The sequence below is a fragment of the Chamaea fasciata genome, unplaced genomic scaffold (assembly GCF_029207755.1).
Source record: "Chamaea fasciata isolate MVZ Bird 193981 ecotype frontalis unplaced genomic scaffold, bChaFas1.0.hap1 SCAF_11, whole genome shotgun sequence".
NCBI lineage: Eukaryota > Metazoa > Chordata > Aves > Passeriformes > Sylviidae > Chamaea > Chamaea fasciata.
This window is the reverse complement of record NW_027094096.1, coordinates 9,236,014-9,256,253: the sequence shown is the minus strand read 5'-3', so window position 1 is coordinate 9,256,253 and position 20,240 is coordinate 9,236,014. Positions and strand designations below refer to the sequence as shown.

General features: G+C 49.5%; 1 protein-coding gene across 5 annotated transcripts in view; it reads left to right on the top strand.

The window, feature by feature from the left end:
• Positions 1-3,065: 3,065 nt before the first annotated feature.
• PAX3 (paired box 3) overlaps positions 3,066-20,240 on the top strand; it is a 75,753-nt gene continuing 58,578 nt past the window's right edge. For 2 of the 5 annotated variants that reach the window (XM_066193147.1, XM_066193152.1), the window contains exons 1-4: positions 3,066-3,421; positions 4,305-4,540; positions 5,931-6,060; positions 6,734-6,868. In XM_066193147.1, coding sequence (XP_066049244.1) covers positions 3,337-3,421; positions 4,305-4,540; positions 5,931-6,060; positions 6,734-6,868 — 586 coding nt within the window. In that variant the 5' untranslated portion in view covers positions 3,066-3,336. Of the gene's footprint in view, positions 3,422-4,304; positions 4,541-5,930; positions 6,061-6,733; positions 6,869-6,960; positions 8,808-8,833; positions 10,483-20,240 lie in introns of those variants that run through there. The other 3 variants (XM_066193150.1, XM_066193151.1, XM_066193148.1) reach the window with 3 other exon arrangements.

The window sequence follows — 20,240 nt, the reverse complement described above, 5'->3', positions numbered from 1 at the left end:
TTTCCTTTCCTTTCCTTTCCTTTCCTTTCCTTTCCTTTCCTTTCCTTTCCTTTCCTTTCCTTTCCTTTCCTTTCCTTTCCTTTCCTTTCCTTTCCTTCGTGTCTATGTATCACACTGTAGTCTCCTCTCCATCTCCCTTGGAAATAGCCGGGGATTTCGCTTCAAAACCCGTATGAGAAATGAATTTGTGCTTGCAAAACCGGAAACAGTGTAATTGATTTATTTCTAATAGAGGGGAGACCAACACTGTTTATCATTCAGAAATGATTGCCTGTGTTCTTAATAGCTCTAATTTTCACTGTCCATTTGATGTGCTGCAGGTTTAATACAGAGCACTTACTAATCCAATTAAAAGTGCACCTGGCCTGGAAGAGCTCTGTAATTAGCAGGAGCGTTTTTAGCTATTTCCACTGGAAAACCGTGAAATCATCTCTGCTGGCCTAAAGGACTGTAATATGGGGGTGGGGGCGAGGAGGGGAGGGAGGAGCGGGGCCAGGCGTTCGTGCCTAATCTTTTTGCCTTGAATTTTTCACAGTTCCCGTGCGGGAAGATGAGGCTGTTTCATCGCGGGGCACTCGGTGTCTGGTAGCGCAGGACGGCGAGGGCGAGACTAGGTGGGTTTCACACCGCTTTCCCCGGCCGTCCACGCCGGCCCGGCCCGGGAGCCTGTCCTGGGGAAGCGCGGCTCGGCTTTGGGGCTGCGGGGTGGCGCTGGGGTGGCGGGCCGGCAGCGATCCTCGGCCGGCAACGATCGCCGGGAGCAGCGGCGGCTCCGGAGCTCCCGGGACAGTTTCTGGCACGGGCTGGGCCCGCCGGGGCGGCCCCGGGCGCCGCACTGGCTCCACGCAAAAACACACCGCACGCACACGAAGGAACGTCCTTGAAGGAGGGGGGAAAGCAGCTGAAAAACACTGCCCAGGCTGGTACTCCTGCCGGGATGAGGGGATCCGCTCCTCCTCCTCTGCGGGTGAGGGGTCGAGAAAGTCCCTGCTCACACCCCTCCTCGCATGGACGAGGATTACTGCCCACAGCATCACAGTGGTACTCGATCCCAATGGGTAGGAAGGCTTTCTGCTCCCATGCTGGGAGCCGCAGTGATACTGATGGGGAGTGAAGTGGCCCCGGGGATGCTGTTAGTGCGCTTCGCGTGGCCTTGCTCCCCGCCGCGGGGTTCCCAAACGAGAATTAAACCCGAAGGAGTTTCATATCTTTTTCAAAATAACATTTCTACCGACTTCCTCCCTCCAGTAAAAGGCGCGTGGCGAGTGGCGCGGGGTGGCTCGTGGAGCGACGGCTCGGGCCGCACGGCTCCTGCCTCCCCGGCCCGGCCGGGACACGGGGCCGGGGGCTCCCCGGCTGCCGCAGGCGTTCCACCTCCCGGCTCTCACGGGGCTGGGTTTCCATAGGGCTCGCTAACGGGTTTCCCAGAGCTCCGACCACCGGGGTGTTTGTACAACATAAACGCTTTGTGAAATACGCTCTGACTTTCCCTGAGTGCGAACTTTTCCTGCCAGCCTCTTCCTTGGGGTGCGGGAGCCTTCCCGGGCAGCACGCGGTATTTGGATCTGTTTGGGTGCGTTTGAAAGCGTGGGAAACCACTCGGTTTGGTGGCCGGAGCGTGGGGCTGGAGGGAGAGGGACCACGGGCCAGAGCCGCCCCGGCGTGCAGTGGGTGCCGGTTCCTCTGCGGACCCCTCGCCTCCCATTGCGGAGCCGAGCCCGACGCAAACTGCGGGTTTCCCCGGGGGCCGCGCCGTGCTGCTGCCGGTCCCTTGGCGGCCGGTTCGCTTATTATTGAGGCTCCAGATTTGTGCCTAAATAACGCGAACCCCCGCCTACCCTGGGGCCGGCCCCGGCCCCAGCCCCGCAACGATCGTCCGGCTCGTAAAGGGAACGCGGACTGGGAGCCCAGAAAACATTTTTCCCCTTCATTTCAAAGGAGGAAACCTGAGCGATTCTCATCCTTTTGATTGATTAAGGTCTTGAATAACTTGAAGCTCGGGAGTGACAGTTCCTGAATAGACGATTGCAAATAAAGAGCCCTGTGGAAAGCCGGGCTGGCACTTCGGAGTGTAAAGGAGGCGAGTTTGCTGGCACTTACCAAGTTATAAATAAAAGGCCGTGCACAATGGTACCTTCTCTAAGGACAGACAGTCTTTACAACACTCCTGGCGTCATATCCTGCTGTGGGCACTCCAGCTCCGAGGCAGACTTTACCTCTTTTATTTTTCCAGCAGTTTAGTTTGAATACTACAATAAATTCCTGGGAACAAACGCTTGTTAGTAAGGCTTTAACACGCACCGCCTCGCACCCATACACATATAAACGCTCACGCACACGCGTGAAACGCAGGGACACCCTTGTCCCGCCGGGTTTTAAAAGCAGACATCCCTACGGAGATCTCACTGGCAGCTCTTGCTTTCAAAACGGTGAGCACCATTTGTCCCAGAGATGTTTCTTCTGGACGGAGAGAGATTTCGGTTCAAAGCAAATAAGTAAAAGGAAAGAATGAAGGAAGAAGAATAATTTTTTTTCTTAAAATGAAAAGTTATGCCCCCAGCCCGCCGCTGGTGCTCGGGGAACGGAGCCAGGAGAAAAAAAGCTTCACGGCGGCCAGGCGGGGGCTGTTCCGCGGAGTCCCACAGTGACACGGGGTGCTGAGGGCTGCGATGTCCAGGCCGGCCGGGTTGGTGCTTCTCTCCCGGGGCTGCGGCGGCCGTCGGGGTACATCCCGGGTACCCCATCGCCGGCCGCTCTCTGCTTGCGGGGAAAGGGCCCAGCAGGGCTGTGCCCGCGGGGCCATGCCGTGTCCCGCCATGCCGTGTCCCGCCATGCCGTGCCGGTGCGGTGCCGGTGCGGTGCCGGTGGCGGTGCCGGTCCGGTCGCGCCGCCGTCGCGCGGGCCGGGGCGATGAGCGGAGCCGCCCGCTCGCCCAATCAGCGGGGGCGGCGCGGCCGGGCCGGACGGCGGTGGCCAATCGCGGCGGCGCCGCCGCCGAGTCGCGGCGGGCACGGAGCCGATAAATGCTCCCGGCCCCGCGGCCGCCGCTCCCCGCCGCACCGGGGACACCGCCGCCGCCCCCCGCCCCGCCGCCCGCCCTCCCTGCGCCCAGCCGCGCCGCCCGGCGGGGCTCCGGCCCGGCCCCTGCCCTCCCGGTGCGGGGCAGCGCGGGTCACTGACAAAGGGGCAGCGGCGGAGCTGCCTCCTCCCCGCCCCTCGGCGGCATCCCCCACCCCCTCCGGGACCGCTCCTGATTCGGCGGGGGCCGCTGACAGCGCGGGTCTCCCCTAGATCAGCCCTCACCTGGATATAACCCTGCCGGCCGCTGCCGCCGCGATGACAACTCTGGCCGGAGCTGTCCCCAGGATGATGCGCCCCGGGGCCGGGCAGAACTATCCCCGCAGCGGGTTTCCGCTGGAAGGTAAGGCCGAGCCTGTGCTGCTGCCGGTCGGGAATGGGGTAATAATTCCGTGCCGGGACGCCGGAACAGAGCGGCCCCCCCCGGCCCGCCAGAACTGGCGCACGGAGGGCTCCAGGACAGCCGCCCGCCTTCCCTCCGGGCTGTCACAGCAGGGTTTGTCCCAGGACGGGCACGGCTCGGACCACTGCAGCCGCCGGCTCCGGCCTCGCACCCTGCGAATGGCCCGTCCCGGGAGCGGGAGAAACCGACCGCGAGGTCGGCGGCGCAGCCGGCCCCGGTTCTCTTAGTGAAGTGAAAACTAGGGATTTGGGGAGCCCAAAGTTCGGGAAAAAGTTAGGAAAAAAAATTAAACTCTGATAAAGGTGATGCGAACCGAAGGGAAATTTATAGCTGTGGGTCGGCACCGGACCGCTGCGAGTGGCCGCTCGTAATCAAGGTAGCGGCGGTGCGAGGGCCCCGCAGGGCCGGGGACAACCAGGCCGCTCCCCGAGGGAGGACGGGCGGCTGCCGCGGCTCCCACCGCCGCTCCCGGGGCACCGAGCCGGGGCCGGCCCCCGCGCCGCCGGGGACACTGCGGCCTTCCCGCACCGCTTTCCCCTTCTCCGCCGGAGCCAGGCGGGCTCTGAAAGCCGGCTCCGGCTGAGTGCAACAGGTGAAGCCCAGGGCCGCCTCCTTCCCCTGCCCGCCGGGCCGGCGGCGGGGTCTCCGCGGCAGCTGTGGGCCCCGGGTGCTCGGCGGGGCGGGCGGGGGTGAGTTGCCTTATAGAAAAGCAACGAAAAAAAAAAAAAAAACAACAAACGAAACAATAACATAAAGACGCGGCAGGATCCGAAGGAGACGTTAACGCCATTTACCCCCCTGCCTCCCTTCCCTCCTTTTCTAGTCTCTACCCCTCTAGGCCAGGGCAGAGTCAATCAGCTCGGAGGAGTGTTTATCAATGGCAGGCCTTTACCCAACCATATCCGGCACAAGATAGTGGAGATGGCCCACCATGGCATAAGGCCCTGTGTCATCTCCCGCCAGCTGCGAGTGTCCCACGGCTGCGTCTCCAAAATTCTCTGCAGGTACCAGGAGACGGGCTCCATCCGGCCGGGGGCCATCGGCGGCAGCAAGCCCAAGGTGAGCCCCTCCCGCCCGCCCGGAACGGGGCAAATCCCGGTCGCGGTGGCGGAGAGCGAGTTCTGACCGGGACACTGGAAACCCCGGCGGTCGGCACCGGGGTTTCCAGTCGGGACGGCGGCACCCGGGAGGGCCGGAGGGACCTTGCGAGGCCGGGAGTGGGCGCAGACATCCATGGGGCACAGCACCCTCGCCGTGTCCCCGCCTGTTGCTCTCAAACTTCCCGACCTTTTTGGAAATATTGTTGGAGCTCTTGGCAATCATATATCTTTAATTAAGGAAATGCTATTAAAAAAACAAAAGCAAAAACAAAAACAAACAACCTCAAACGAAAATAGGGCGAAAAGGGTGTTGTTATGAACGCTTGGCTTCCCAGAGCCCCGCGTGCCCCACGCTCGTTTTTCCCGCAGGAGCGCAGGCGGGCTCAGGGCTACGGGACGGATCGGGACGCGGTCGGTCTGGTGGTGGAGCTGACCCAGCACGGCTGGATCGGGCCCTCCCCGCTTGCATGTAAAGCGCAACACAACGACCTGTATTTCTGTCTGTCTTTTTACTGCTCCTTCTGCTGCTCTATTTGCTTTTTCTCTCTGCTCTAGAGCTGCGTTTATTTTTAGCTACGCCACCGAAAAGTTTGCGCTAACAATAATGGAGACGAATTTTTTTCCCCCCCAATATTAGGCTTCTCCTTCTCCAGCTTTTCTTTCTCACTACAGTTAAGGTTGGAATTTTTATTGGAAGTTGTGACTAGTTTTTCCCCCGCCTTTGATTCTTCTAAAGTAGCGAAGCGATGCCCGAACTTTTCCTTTCTGTATTAGGAGTAGAGGTAATTTTTTTATAACTGTGCTACTCAAACGTAAGGCCAGCCGGGAGATCGTTCTTTTTGTTTGATTTTTAGATTTATTTTAAAATCACGAGGCTACCGAAGAAAAATGCCGGTACTCGAACCTCTCCGCGTTTTTATCAAGATGGTTTTTGTTCAGAGCCGAAAACTTTGTTCAGCCGAAAATTTACTGACCTGGAGCTTCGTTGCCCGGAGTCCTCCGGGTATTTTCTCGGCCGCAGGGCAGCCTGTGCTGCCTAATTCGCGGTTTTCCATGCCGAGGGCTCTGTCCCACCTTCCCGGTAACCCCGGAGGACTTCCTGGGATGTTTCGTTTAACGCGGAGTGTGTTCGTCTTATGCTGCCCGTTATTACCTTCTGTGTCCCCTGTTACTTTACCCTGCCCGCATTCCGCATTCGGGTGTTTTATATCGGCGTTTCTCAGCGGGGCCGGTGTCGGCTCTCGCTGACGGCGGCGCGGGCGGCTCCAAGAGCCCCGGGGCTCTGACGGCGGCAGTCACGGCTCCCCCGGTCCTACAGACTGTGCCCGCTCGCCTTGTCTTTACTGAAGCAGGTGACGACGCCGGATGTTGAGAAGAAAATCGAGGAATACAAGCGGGAAAACGCGGGCATGTTCAGCTGGGAGATCCGGGACAAGCTGCTGAAGGACGGGGTGTGTGACCGCAACTCGGTGCCGTCAGGTACGGAGCGGGGGGTACGGAGGGTCCCGGAGGGTCGGGGGCGGCCCGGGGAGGGCAGCGCGGTACCGGGTGAGCCCCATCCCCTCGGGATGGGAGCCCTGGGCCGGACCGGTGCCCGCGGGGCGGCTGGCATTAGCCCGCGGTACCTCTGGCGCGTCCCGGGAGAATTCCTGCTCTCGGCGGGGTGTTTTCAATTAAATCGCAACTGCGTCCCCCTCCCCTCCTCCTCCAGACGCTTCCCCGCCATCCCCTCCGGGCTGCTGCCGCAGGAGGGCTCGGGGCTTGCCGGAGAGCCGGGGCTGGGAAGCAGGAGATGGGGAGCAGCTCCCTATGCCGGCGGGTTGTTTACGGGATGGGGCGGGAGGCACATGGAGCCGGGGCAGGGTTTGTGAGGCGTCCGAGGGTCTTTATCACCCGCCATGCTGGCTCGGGGGAGAGAAAGATTCTCGGGAGCCGCTGTGCCCGTGCTGGAGCCCGGTGTGGGCCGGTGCCCCGTGTAACCCCCGCGGGGACGGGAGGGGTGTGCGGCTGCCTTCCCCAAGTCCCCACTGGCAGTGGCCGAGGCACACAGGCCAGGGACACGGATGGGGGACTCGGCTCCCCGGGCCGGCCCGAGAGTCGCGGGGGGCTGCTGGGGACGGGCCGGTCACAGCTCTGCACTCCCCCCCTGAAGTGAGCTCCATCAGCCGCATCCTGCGGAGCAAGTTTGGGAAAGGCGAGGAAGAGGAGGCTGAGCTGGAAAGAAAAGAGGTGGAGGAAGGCGACAAGAAGGCCAAGCACAGCATCGACGGCATCCTCAGCGAAAGAGGTAAAGTCCTGTTTGCCCCTACTCCCCGTGCAGCCCTGCGACGGGCCACTGCCAGTCCCGGGTGCTGGTGGCTATCACTCCCCGTCTCTCAGGGGTTGTCCTGGGGCCAGCGCAGCGGGGGCTGCAGGGCAAGGGGTGAGCCCTGACAGCCCGGCTGCCACATCCCATCCTATCCCATTCCCCGGCTGGAACGACCCTGCAGTGTGCAGGAATGGCGCAGAAGTTGGAACAAAGATGGGAGTTACTGCTAGTTTGGCTTTCAGCAACGAGGGAGCAGGGAGGGTTGGAGCCACCACAGGGACCCTCATCACAGCCGTGCAGGGGTTCCTTTTCCGAGCCAAGTGAAAGACTGTGGTTGCCTGGAAGGGGCAGTTGTAGCAAAAGGCTGCGGAGCCTCAAGTCTCTGCAGTCTGAACAGGGCAGGGAGACACGTTTTGTTTTTTTCTACTCTTAAAACTTCTGGGAAGAGTGTGTGTTGGTGTTTGGTCCGGGACTGCGAGGAGGTTGCAACCTGAACAAGGCGGAGGTGAAGGGCTGCTGCGGGGGGACAGCTGCTGCTCCCGTTGAAGCCATGCTGGCTCCCGGCTGGGCCAGGGTGCAGGGGCAGGCAAGGGTCTGGCCGGGCCGCCTGTGTGTGTGGAAGTCGCTGCCCAGCACATGCACAGGCACTGGAGAAGGCGAGACAAAAGTACCAAATGAGCTGGTCAAACATTTGTACAACTTTTCCAGCTTTTACAAAGAAGGCCTTCTATACACAATCTACACTTGGAGATGAACTTGGAAAACAAAGAGGGGGGAGTCCATTGAAACTCACACTTTGGCTTTGCACAGACAAAGCTTCAGCTAGCAGCAGCTTGATGTGAACAAAAGAAGGCAACCTTTTTATAATTCAAGGAGAAAAGAAGAGAAAACAGCCCAACAAAAGGCTGAGAAAAGACATTATGGGCTTGCAATGAGGGATGAATTATTCAATGAGCCCCTAATAGCTGATGCTCCACGCAGTTTTATGGACTCTCCATCGTGGAAAAAAATTAGCTATTTTTAGAGAGAAAATGTTTATAGCATTTCTAGGCATCAAGGGATGCTGGTGCTGTGCAGGGACAACAGAAATCCATTCTTTGACAGTAGGACATGTCTTCGATTTTTTGGAACAAACCCCTAATCCCTCCCAAAACATAGTTTTTAACTCTTATTAAAATTTTCAGGGAAGCCTCATCTTCTGTGTGTCTGTGTTTGCAAGGAGGTGTGTAATACAGACATGCAGAAGATGCTAACAAAATTCAAGATTTTAAGGGCAGAAGGCACAGTTAGATTGCCTGGTCTAGTTGCCTCCAGAGATTCCTCCAGCATCTCCTTCAACAGAGGATTTTTCCAAGAGGGATGTGCACCACGGGGAAAAGAGCTAAATTCAGTGCCCTAGTTGTTAAATAAATAGCTTTGCTGCCTGCTTGAATTTCTTGACAGAGATTAGAAACAGAAGATAGTAAGCCTTGATAATATCACTGCTTTGTGGAACAAAGAGTTGTTAATAGAGACAGCAAGAGAAAAAATACTGTTATCAATATAACCCATCCTTCTGTTTCTGTTTGAAACAGTCTTCCTGTTCTTTGACTGTTTGCCCTTAAAAGTGGGGCTCCTGATTTATTATAAATCAGTGTCTGGGTGCATGGCTGCCTTCCACCAGCCCAGGGGAGTCCCAAAACTCTTGTAGGAAAACCACTGGGGCTGGTGATGCCTTGCTGCAAGAGGGGCTCACTCGTGCCTTGCAGAACAGCTGTATGAGGAGGCTGCATTCCACCTCCTGACATATCCTCTCTTTCACTTTCTGTGGATTTGTCTAACTTTATTTGTTTTGAGTTTCTGTGGATGTGAGCATCTAAGTTTATTTGTTTTGAGTTCAATCAGTAGCAATTTTCCCCTCGATTACATGGGGTAGAGCAATCCTCTCCTGCCCTATGTTTGCAGGTTTTTGCTGCGTGAACGTGACCGGACAGTTCCGTGGAAACAGCAGCTTTGGTAATCCCATCTGTTGTGTGACAGTGGCTGGGAAGGCTTGGCAGTGTGAGGGAGAGCGTGCTCTTCCCCACAGCAACGCCTGCTCCCCCCTCCCTGACTAGCAAGCTGTTGCTTAATCTCATTACTGGAGTGGCTGGGATGCTGCAGTGCGAGCAGGCTGCTGCGCCAGAAAACATTTGTTGCCATACTTGTGCCTTGCCTTGCATGGAGTGTGATACTATAGGAACAACACACACCAGTGAGACCATTACAAGAAAAGAATAACCATAAAAGAAGCCCACCACTACTTTCTGTATCTGACCAACAAAAAAAACCCCAAAAAACTAAAACAAAACCAAAAAATTCTGCTTCAACTCCTGTTGCCAGCCAAGCGGCTTTGATTTCACTCCATCTTTAAAAACAATCCTGTTCTGTTACTGAAATAACTGGCAGCGTTCCAAAGGATTTTGATGTCACAGGATCATATTTGCCAGCACCCACCAGCTTGGCTACAAGGCCTGGTGCGGCAGAGGGTGCCCGCTGGCAGTGCATCTCAGATGCCCTTTCAGACACTCGGGTTGCTTGTGGAATGCCCAAAGGGTATCCATATCCAAAGGGTCCTGTGCAGCAAAACCCTCGGGAGCTAGCTCAGCGCTGAGTGCTCCATGGTACAGAGGGGATAAAAATGTGGGGTTTTGTGCAATATGAGGAGTTTTAGTAGCTCTGTTCTTGGGGACTTGAGGTATCCTGGAGCGTGGGTGCAAGAGAAGGCTGTGGGATAGGTCAGAAAGTGACTCCTGTGGCTGATCACGAAGCAAAGTTTGGCTCTTCTGCTCGGGAGCACACATTAGTGCTGGGCATTTGCTGGCGCTGCCTGAAATCCCCTCCTCGCCACGGGCCTTTGGGTGGCTCAAGGAGTGGCATTTTTTCCAAGGACAAGGACTAGAGCTGTCATTTTAATGGTAGCTAATTCAAGATTTAGGGAGTATTTACAGCAGGGTGGGATTAGAGAGGATGGAAATGTGATATTTTTAAAAATTGTGTGATAGAAACAGTGTATCATTGGGATCTCTCCCACCACATATATGGGTGTAGGTAAACTTTTGTAGTATGCCTGGTGTGATTCTGTTTCAGCCTCTCTTCTAGGACACTTACACGTGATTCTCACACTGTTTACGGATGCCACATGTGCAGCCCTGTACGTGCTATATTTCAGTGTTTCTGCCAGCGTCACCCTCAGCCCTGATTCTGGGTATATATTTAAAGAAAACTTGATTGTCAGAGCGTGTATCAGGAGGCTGGTAGCTCTCTAACAGCATATCTGTATTTCTGCACGCGCGATGATTTTTTTCTTAAAGGCACAAGCCATAAATAAAGAACACGAGAAAGTTTTGCGCCTTTATGTGGCACACAAGGGCTTATTTTTAGCATAACCACTACAGAAGAGGGAGTTGCTTGTACCTTTGGTGGGAGTTACGCGGGGCATGGTTTGCTGACTAATGTGATAACTCCCCCCTTCATAAAATAGCTGTTGTTTTCTGGCAGGAACCAGTGGCTTTCAGCACTGCATCGATGGGGCAGAGTCGGTTCCCGGCCCCGCTGTGAGCGGGCTGGGGCCAGGGCCGGGACCCCCCCGCTGGCCTCAAAGGGGGCCTCTGTTCCCAGCCAGAGGAATTGGCCCCCGGGCCCTGTCCTGGCGGATCCTCCCCCAGTCATGCGCACCCGTCCAAAAAGGGCCCTACTCATCCCAAGCCTCTACCCTTGGCTGTACTGAGAGCAATTCAGGCTACAGCAGACTAAATTGCCTCCTTTATTTTCTTCTTACTTTCATCTTGGACCAAACCCTTCCCCCTCTCCCTCCCCTTCCTCTTTTCTTTTTTTTTTCTGTGTGCCTGAGGCTCACATTAATACAATTTCGGCACCACCCCTATTTTAGTGTGTGTATGTGGGGAGTTTGAAGGGGTAGGGGAAAAAAAGGACCTTAGCACAAAAGCCCTGCTCAGCAGCTTGAAAGTTCAAGCTGCTGCTGCCTCTCTTAGCTGTGTGATGCTTTTCCTGTTTGTGAGTTTTGGGAAACATTTTTGCTTTGTACTGTAATGGAATTAGAGGACAGATGCTGACTGTAAATGGGACACGCGACTACCAGCCCCTAGCTTAAATATTTAGATGCAATGTTACAATTACTGACTTGATGCAGGAGGCTTTGAAGTGGTGGCACATGATCTAAAGGGTAGCTCGAGCTAGATGAGCTGGCAGATGTTTTGATTAGGGTTGGTCAGTATCATACAGCCAGTTATTTTTAGATTTCTAAACTAATAAAGACACTTTATTAAGGGAGAAGATTAACACGGAGGCACCAGATATCAGTTTGAGTAATTTATTTCTACACAGTAGACGGTTGGATTAATGGCTGGAGTATAGGATGAGTCAGGTGCTGAGTTAGATTTTGGTTGCAGGGGTTCTCCTGGTTTTGCTCCAGTGTCCTGTCCCAAGGTGCAGTGGTAGGAGGACTTAGGTGCTGTGTGAAATGCTCTTGTGGGCTGAAAAGGGAAGTTTGTTCCCCTGCTCAATGTTCATGGTAAAGATTCACTTACTGAGTGAGATGTGATGGCTGTGGCTGCAGGCAGTTATCTCCTCGTGCCTGAAATTTCATGTAGTACTCTATATATTTGGTCACTAGCAGGTCTAAGAAATAAACTTGAACAGTGTAGCTTCTGAGGTTCTCAGAGCTGACAAGAAAATAGTACTTAATTAAGAAAAAACTCCCTAGTGAGTCCAGAATTTAGCTCAAGGGAGACAGTGCCAACTATATTTTCTGTCTTTTTTCCCCTTCTCTTTCCTCATAACTGGATAGTGAGAGCCCAGGCCAGGGTAGAAAAGCCATGTGTTGCACAAGTGCAGATTGGTGCAGGTGATTCCATGCAATCCCAGCAGAGCTTTGTTTCTTCTCCCTGACCCATCATCTCTGTGGGGCTCTGGGCCAGGCTTCTGCTTCCAAATCGTGATTCTGAGATGATGATGATGATGATGATAATAATAATAATAATAATAATAATAATAATAATAATAATAATAATAATAATAATAATAATAATAATAATAATAATAACTTATGACCTCAGCAATGAATAATGCCCTCACCATCAAGTGACAGTGTGATGTCCCAGCATGCTGAGCATTTTTAGGAACGTGTTAAATGTTTGACTGTAGGGTGACTTCAAAGTGGAGTTCGCTCTTCCAGAGCTGCTGGGGGCAGCCCATTCCCTCCTGTCTTGAAGTGGAGGATTTTGAGGAGAGTGCTAATTGTCAGACTAACTGCAGGCTAATCGTCTGACAAAAGCACCAAGTAATATTTCCAGCTGTGGGAAGAAAGGGTGTTAATCTAGCAGCGACTCTCTGAAGTAATATACATCATCGGCTTGAAATCATGATTTTATTAATGGCTTTGAATGTTTTGCCATCTTAGGGGTGCTTTCTTCAACTTGAGAGTCAGCGCCTATTCAAGCAGAATTGCTGTGGGCATCCTTTCCAGTTTTTCTAATTGCATATATCTAGAACAAAGCTGAATGTTATTTTAGCAAATGTCAGGATTGCTTCACACACAGCAGTCGATTAGAGTTAATTTGTACTCAAGTTAGCACCTTATTTGGTTGCTTTGAAAATCTTCATCTATTAGATTTAGAGGGTGTCATTCTGGAAAGGCAGAGGCTAGAAACAGTTGGTTGATTTCGGTGTGGTTAGGACTTCCTCTGAGAAGTTTTTTCATGTACTTGGCTTTCCAGATTCTCCTAGGATTGCGGAATCTGTGATGTCAGTAGGAATTTACCATAATAGACATCAGGTTTTTCTTGGAACCAGCTCTGCAAGGTGCTGAGGAACTGCAGCTCTGGGGCAAAGCCTCAGGTGTAGGATGTTAGAGGGGTTTACTCGACTGGGCATCAGTCCTGCCGTCCTGCAGATGTGGGCAATGGCGAGGAGACCCGAGGAGCCCCACTCAAAGGGCCTATTCATGTGTGTAACATTGCTCACGTGGGCTGGGGCAGGCAGGAATGGGGCCCAAAATTGTTCTATTCTGTTAGTAAAAAGTACCTACTGCACGAGAGTTTGATTTTAATCCCAAGTGAAACTCTGGCAAAACTCTCGCTGAGGGCAAGGATCTTTGTGTCTCAGTTTACACTGAGGTAGCAGTGGAATCAGAAGACAGACAGAGGTTTTAATTAGATAAAAAGCTAATTAGCAATTAATGCTGTAAATAAAAGCCAATACCGATAAAATCCTTAAAACAAATAATTTCCCGTGTCTGATTTTGAATAGTGGTTCTCTGTTATATCATACAAAGACAACATTTTATCTAATACTTATTTGAGGAACATTTAATTTGGTTTAGGTTTACTTATTGATAAGGGTTGGAACGGGGTTTAGGTGAGGGAAGCCAATAAAGTTGATAGTGATAAATTATCATGAGTCCCCAGAGCTGTGTAATAAAACAGCATTGGGAAATGAAGCAGAACTACAAAGTGCTCTCTGGTTAATTTAAGAAGAAATTGAGTGAAACACAAAGCAATAAATCAGAGCAAGCCAGTCAATGTGAATTTCTCCATGTAAATGTCACTTTAAATCCTAGGCAGCAAACATACATGGCTGGAGAAAGAATAAAATATAGAAATAAAAATGCAGTATACTTCCAAGTGGTCCTTGAACGCTGAGCTCTCTGGCTAATAAAAATGATGTACAGTAATGTAATTCACCACAGGACCTTGTTTAGAGTAGTGTGAGTGCGGCATTTTACTTTACTTGCCCTGGAGTACTCCTGCCCCATGCTGTTCGACTAATTCAGTTTAAATCACTCTGCCTAGAAAAAAAGTGAGGCGTAATGAAATTAAAATTCGCTGAGGACACATTAGAGTTAAAGTGTGTCATGTGCTGAGATTATTTAGTTAGGGGAGTTTGATGTAATTGTTGACAGGTCATTTATTCATCATAGTAAATAAAGATTCACAAACTATTAAGAATGTACATATATAACTAGTAAGACAGTAAAAGGCAATTAAGCAGTCAGTTTAATGTCTTATCTTGCTGGTTGCCCTACAGTTGTTTTACAACTAGGAATTAAAATTTGAAAAGAAAGTTTTCAGTGTCCCTGGCCAAATATTGATTAAGTAGTTGTTTGCTGATGCCATTGTGGCACATAAAAAGGCCAGTGGTTCTGCCCCTTGTTGTTCATCTTCCATTGTTGCTGATTCTTAACCTTGGAGATCAAAGGAGGATCATTTCAGTTTATCTGTCTTGGAAAATCCTTCTTTGCTCCTAAACCCGTATGGATTAATGGCCAAATTGTCTTTAATGAGATGTGAAATTTGAATGGAATCCTTATTTTGCATGGTCTGTTGAAGGTATACACTGTATGCCCTTACAGTTTTGTGGGGTTTTTTTTGTTTGTTTTTCTTTAGCATTACTGGGTTTGATTTTGTTTAAATCACTTTGTTTTTTGTATACAGTGCATTGAAATGTTATTGTTGTAGCAGGTAAAATACAATGTATTTGACTGATTTTTACTAAAACTAATTTTGTTGCATATAATCTTTTTGGTGAGTGTAGCCTAAGGTGGAAAAAAAAAGTTGTCTCTGTATACCAAATCACACAGGAGATAAATGGTCCAGGGCTGCCAATAAAAGAAAGGGAGCTTGAGGAGCCAGCCCAATCTCCAGACGGGGCTCTCAGAATACAGGGCATACAAACAAGCTTGCCACATTTGTTTGGTCATTTTCTTCAGTTCGGATTTTATGGACCCTACTTGCCTCAGCTAGGATAGTTGTGCTGTCCCTTCTCCCAAAAATACGGGAGTTGGATTGACGAGGCTGCGCAGAAAAACAAGCAAGAGCCCTTGAGAACAATCAGTTCCTTGTTGCATGGTAGAAAGCTATGTTTATTTCAGAGAGAGTAAAATATATCCCACCACATCCTCAGTAGAAGAGGCTGTGCAATCTGGATGTGTTTTCTTGTCATAATGATACAAGTTTTCATCTGAATTGTGAGGTATGAGAGTGTTAGATCCAGCTCCCACTGTGCCCACTGGACTCAGAAATTTAGCTTCACAAACAGTAGTCAGAAGCCTGGTGAGACCAGAAAGCCTCTCCTGGTGTTACACTGATTTTTGGGTGGGTGGGTGAGTCTTCTCTGCTGTTGTGAAAAACAGCAAAGTAAAGGACAAGACAAAATTTTAAAATCATCGTTTTCTCATTTCCTTTCCTAAATACACTCTGATTCCATTCTGTCTGGGTAACACCGATTAAAATATCAGACCGTGCATGCTTTGCAAGTACTCAGCTACTTTAAGAGAAATTTTGTCCCAGAGTAAGAGCTAACACTTTGAAAACATTTTAGATACAAATTTTCTCAAAGTCCATGAACTCAACTTTTTTGTTTCCACAGAGAGCTGTGGTGAGCACAGCTATATCCATGCTACCTTTTGATTTTTTTTAACCGATATTTGCCTGGTTATAGACTTTCTGCCCAACATTATCAATGTTCATATCTTGCACAAGCCATATAAGGACCAGTCTTAAGGATTTTTATATTTATGATATGCCTCGTGTTGGATGTCTGATCTAAAAATTACTATGTAGTATTTTTTTAATCAGATATAATGTCACATAGATCGCTGTGGTTTGAATAGTATGAGGAATAAACTGTCTGTGGCTGACAATTCTGCAAGCAGACAGCTTATTCAGCCCCTGTCAAGTCTTATTCACCTTACTGAAATGAGCAGGACTGTTCATGCCAATATAATCAGAATCTCTTCCACGTACTAGCCCGGAAAAGCAATAGCAACCGCAGCTCTTTTGGCAAAACTACTCTGCACTTTGTTAAAAATGTAACCCACCTACCCCCCGCGAGGCAGTAGCACCAACCATACTCAGTGTAACCAAGTTGCACTTAAAACTGTTTTCCATCTCTGTTTTTAACTGTCCCAGAGAGGATGGAGATGCGTACGGACAGGCTTTATAGAAACCAGGCTAGCAGAGTAGCAGGGAAAGCTTCCACAGAAAATCCGTTTTTACTGAAGACGGTGTGGCAGGACTTCCTTTTCATTTTGACCTAAGGGCTGGCTGTTTGATCTGGTGTGAAATGCTGAAGGGTCAGAGCGTGAGGTGGGGGGATCTGTGCCCCAGTAAACACTCTGACACCTACCCAGCCCCTCCTGTCAGGCTGAGTGGTGAGAAAAAAAGCTTGCACAGAACTAGCTGGAAGTCAGGACTCAGCTGGTCTCATGAACAGCAATGTAAGTTCTTTTCAGAAGGAAGGTGTTTTAAAAGAAAAGAAGGAAGTGGAAATTGTTCAGCTAAAGAAAATGGGAAGTGAAATACACTGTTTCACAATAAAATCCTGAAATTACAGATTTTGAAAAAACCCCACGAACTCTGGAATTCCATTTACCAAGGGATAAATCAAGTTACTCCACTGCAGAGGGTGAACTGATGCTGTTGTGTGAGTGAACACTTAATTAAATTATCAGTATTTACACAGAAGAAGAGATACTTCCAAACAACTTCTAGCTAAGAAGTGATCTTTTAAGTGAGCAGTCATCTAATCTTTACGGTGTGATGTTTAATAGATAGAGATCTATAATTTTTTTTTTGTAGAATTTTAACACATGTGATGCAGAGAAAGGCATAGTGTGTAACCTCCCTTGCTGAGTTTGGTGGCTATTCCCTGTATGGTATATGACTTCACTGTGTTCTTTGTCTGTGGAACTGGAAAATAATAGAAGAAAACATTAAGGAATCTATTTAGAAGATTATACAATAGATGTCACAGTTAGGAAAAAGCCCTGTGGGTTCATCCCTGCTTTAGCACAGTTGATTTGACCTGCTCTCTTTAAATCAACAGGCTCAAGCAAAAATGCTGGAATATTTGGCAGCTACATAGAAAACCACACAAACCCCTGTTGCTTTAGTACCCACAACTTGTTTTCCAACAAATACAGTGTTGTCTTTTGAAAACCTCTTAAAACTAACTGCTTGTCCACGTCTTCTGAACAACACTGAGACTGGCGTGAGCTGCATGTTGTGTGCACTGGGGCAGGGACTGAAGCAGCCAGAAGCACTGCAGGGTCTCAGGATGCTCACATGTCCTGGTGCAAAATGCAAAATGGCTGCATACAGCAGAAGTATTTTTAATCTTTTTGTTATTTCCATCCCTATGTTTTAAAAGTTTCTTAAGACCAAATTGTATTGGCATTTGTGCTAAAATTGTATTGTCCTGTGCTCTCAGCAGGGCTGTGCAAGTTACTTAGGATTGAATTTGGCCCTGCATGAAAGTTTAATCACATTCCAGACTTGAGGGAACACCTTCACTTTCTCAGACTTAGCAAGACCTTATAGTGCTAAACATCTATTTTTTGCTGGTGAAGAGACCTGACACAGCCAGTAAGCACCGTTAAAATGCTACAAGTAGAGCAAATTTAAAAAAGCTGCTTTAGAGAATGGCACTTCATTTTTCTATCATATGATTTAGCAATAAAAAAGGCAAACACCCCCACCCCACCCACCAGATCTCTGCTGTGAGGAGCCCTGTAACCAATCTGCCCCATCAGTCCTGGCAGGGTGGGCAGCAGTGCTGCTCACTCCCTCTTATTTCTGCATCCTCCCTGGCTGAGGGGTATCAGGAGGGGAGGCACACTCTGTCCCCATATACAATATTCCTGTCCTCAACATTTGGTCCTAATCAACACAGCACACGAAATTTTTGGAAGGACACCCTGTAATTTGAATGGTTGTCAAACCTTATGCTACAATGGGTGTAAAGGGGGTTTGTCCCCAGGCTGTAAGACGTCACTTGGCCAAGGAAGAACTTAAATCAGAATTCAGTGTTACTGTGCTTCTCCTGTATTGGCAGTCAAAAACATGAAGTGATGATTGATGGCATAAATATTTCTGTTAATCTGACATCATAAAGAGACTTGTCATCCCTGGAAGAGTAAATCAGAGACAGAAATCTAAAGTGAATATTAAAAAAAATTCTAACTATAGCTAGTATCTGAATCCTGGTAATGATAGTTATAAATAAAAAACAAAACACCCTAGAAAAGTGTTATGAAGGGGGAAAAAAAGGATCCCCCAGGTGACCAAGAAGTGTAGGAGGGACTCACCTGTTCCTATTCTTGAGTGCTACCACGCAGAAAAGTGACCTCTCTGTTAAAGAAACTGGCCACCTGGTGCTAAGTGTTTGGCAGCTGGTTAGCACAGGGAGGGTCCATGGACTGCTGGGTTTCCCAGGATGGCAAAGCAGGAACCCCTTTGGACGCACTTCTCTGTTGCTCCTCCTGTTTGAGCCCTTAGGGTGCCTTGGGCCTTTTTTCAGGGCCGGATCCTTTGGTTGAAAGCCCCATTGTGCTTCTCTGAGCGCGAGCTTGAAGCAGCGAGCAGAGCCCTTGCAATTCAGGGCTGGGTGCAGGGCTGGCTCCCAGCCCAGGTGGGAGCTGGGGCTACCCTGTTTCCAACCCAGGAAGCTCCTCACTCTGCCCTTTTCTTCTGTGAGGCTTGCACGTGGTTTCTTTATATTTATTGTGAGGTTTCAAGCTTCCACAGGAGCGTTGTGTTCTCGAGGTGGAGGCAGGGGGGTCACAGTTGTGCTTTGTAGGTGCTGCTTTGCACTTGGTGACATTCAGGTCCCTATGAGTTGGGCTGAAGGGCTTGCTCCTACCCTTGCACAGCTGGTGCTGGTTTGCTGCTGTGGAAAAGGGGCTGCCCGGGGCATCTTTCCATAGGCTTTAACTTTCTTCTGACTGGGCTGTGGTGAGTGTGGTTCTGCCTCTTTGAATTGGGCTAAGGGATCTTTTTAAATATCCCTTTAGAGTAGGAAGGAGTGATCTTGGTGACTAATATGTTTATAAGTAAGTGATACCCCTACACAAACAAACAAGAAAAAGGTGGTTATGGCGAAATTGGTGCTGGAAGAGTTGGCTTCAGTTTGAAGGAGAACTGGTTGGAGTTGGTACAGTTTGCTCGGTGTTCCTTGCCGTGACTTTCTGCATTGCTTGTGCCTGGAGCCAGCTGAGATAGGGCTGCTGGCTCCTCCTTCCCAGTTACTCATCTCTGCTGCTCCTCTGTGGATAAATTTTCTCCTTGTATCTGTGGTGGTTTTTTTTTTCTTTTTGTGGGTTTTTTTTTGTGTTTTCGGTCTGCTTTTTGTTTTGTTGTTGAAGAAACAGGATCAATGATATTTTCCTCCCTCAATGGTATTTCCAAATGTCTGGTGTCCAGAATCAAAAGTGTTCCATAGGTTCAGCTGTCATCGTTCATCTGCTGAAACTGCAAATCCAGATGGAATGATACTTCAGAATGAGTGTTTGTGGCTAGATAGGATTGCAGCCTGTCCTTGGAAGAGTAGCTGGGATTTCAGCTTTTGGGTTTGCAGAATTGGGAAGCACCAGGGGTTGTTTGTAGAGGGTTCAGTGGGTATCCTCTAGTGCAGTGGCCCATGGTTTGGACCACTTAACTCACTAGCTGCAGCAAGCGCTGGCACAGAGCAGCAGGGGTGTGCTTTGGTGAAGTGGTAAAGACTCTGCACCTTTATTTTTAGTAGCTCTATTACTATTTTTTAAAGCTAAACCAGATCAGTGGTCTGGGATTAAGTCCATGAATCTAGAGGTGTTACCTCATTTACACTGAGGCTCTGAGCCACCAAGTATTTACTGTAGTACAGCAGTAATTGATGCATATTTTTTGCTGGTTTTGCTGAGTCTCCCATGAATACCCTGCAATTCTCTCAAATATGTGGTGTGAAAAATCTATTCAACAATACATACAAATAATCATTGGTTCTAAGAAAGTATTTAGTGCTTGGAATTTATGTGGTTGTGACTGGGCTCCCAGGTCTTGCACTGGTTTCTCTTCTACAACTGCTCTTGCACTCACTAAAAATGTGTATTTCCTGAATAACTGTTAAAACTTTTTTTTTTCTTCTTTTTCAAATATATTTGCTTTTTACTATTGTACTTGTTAAAACAGAAACATGTACTGAGCAGAGAAGGAGACAAAATCAGGGTTTAAATATTCTTTTGTTGTACATTGCCAGTATTTATAGTTTAAAACTGTAGCTTTCCATCCTTATGCAAGAGAATGCATTTCTCAGCAGTGGGATTTTGTGTTTCACAGGATGACTAGAGATGAACTGATTTTGTTTGATTTTAAAATTTCATTAAATGAAATCTGTAATTCATTTTATAAGCATTCTTCTTGACAAAGAGAAATAGTCCAGCAACTTGGACATGAATTTATGAGCCAAAAAACTGGGGAGCCAGTTGCAGTTGATAGACTGGCCTAAATTTGTCATCAGGTCTTAAAAAAGAAAATATTTTAGATTTAAAACTGCA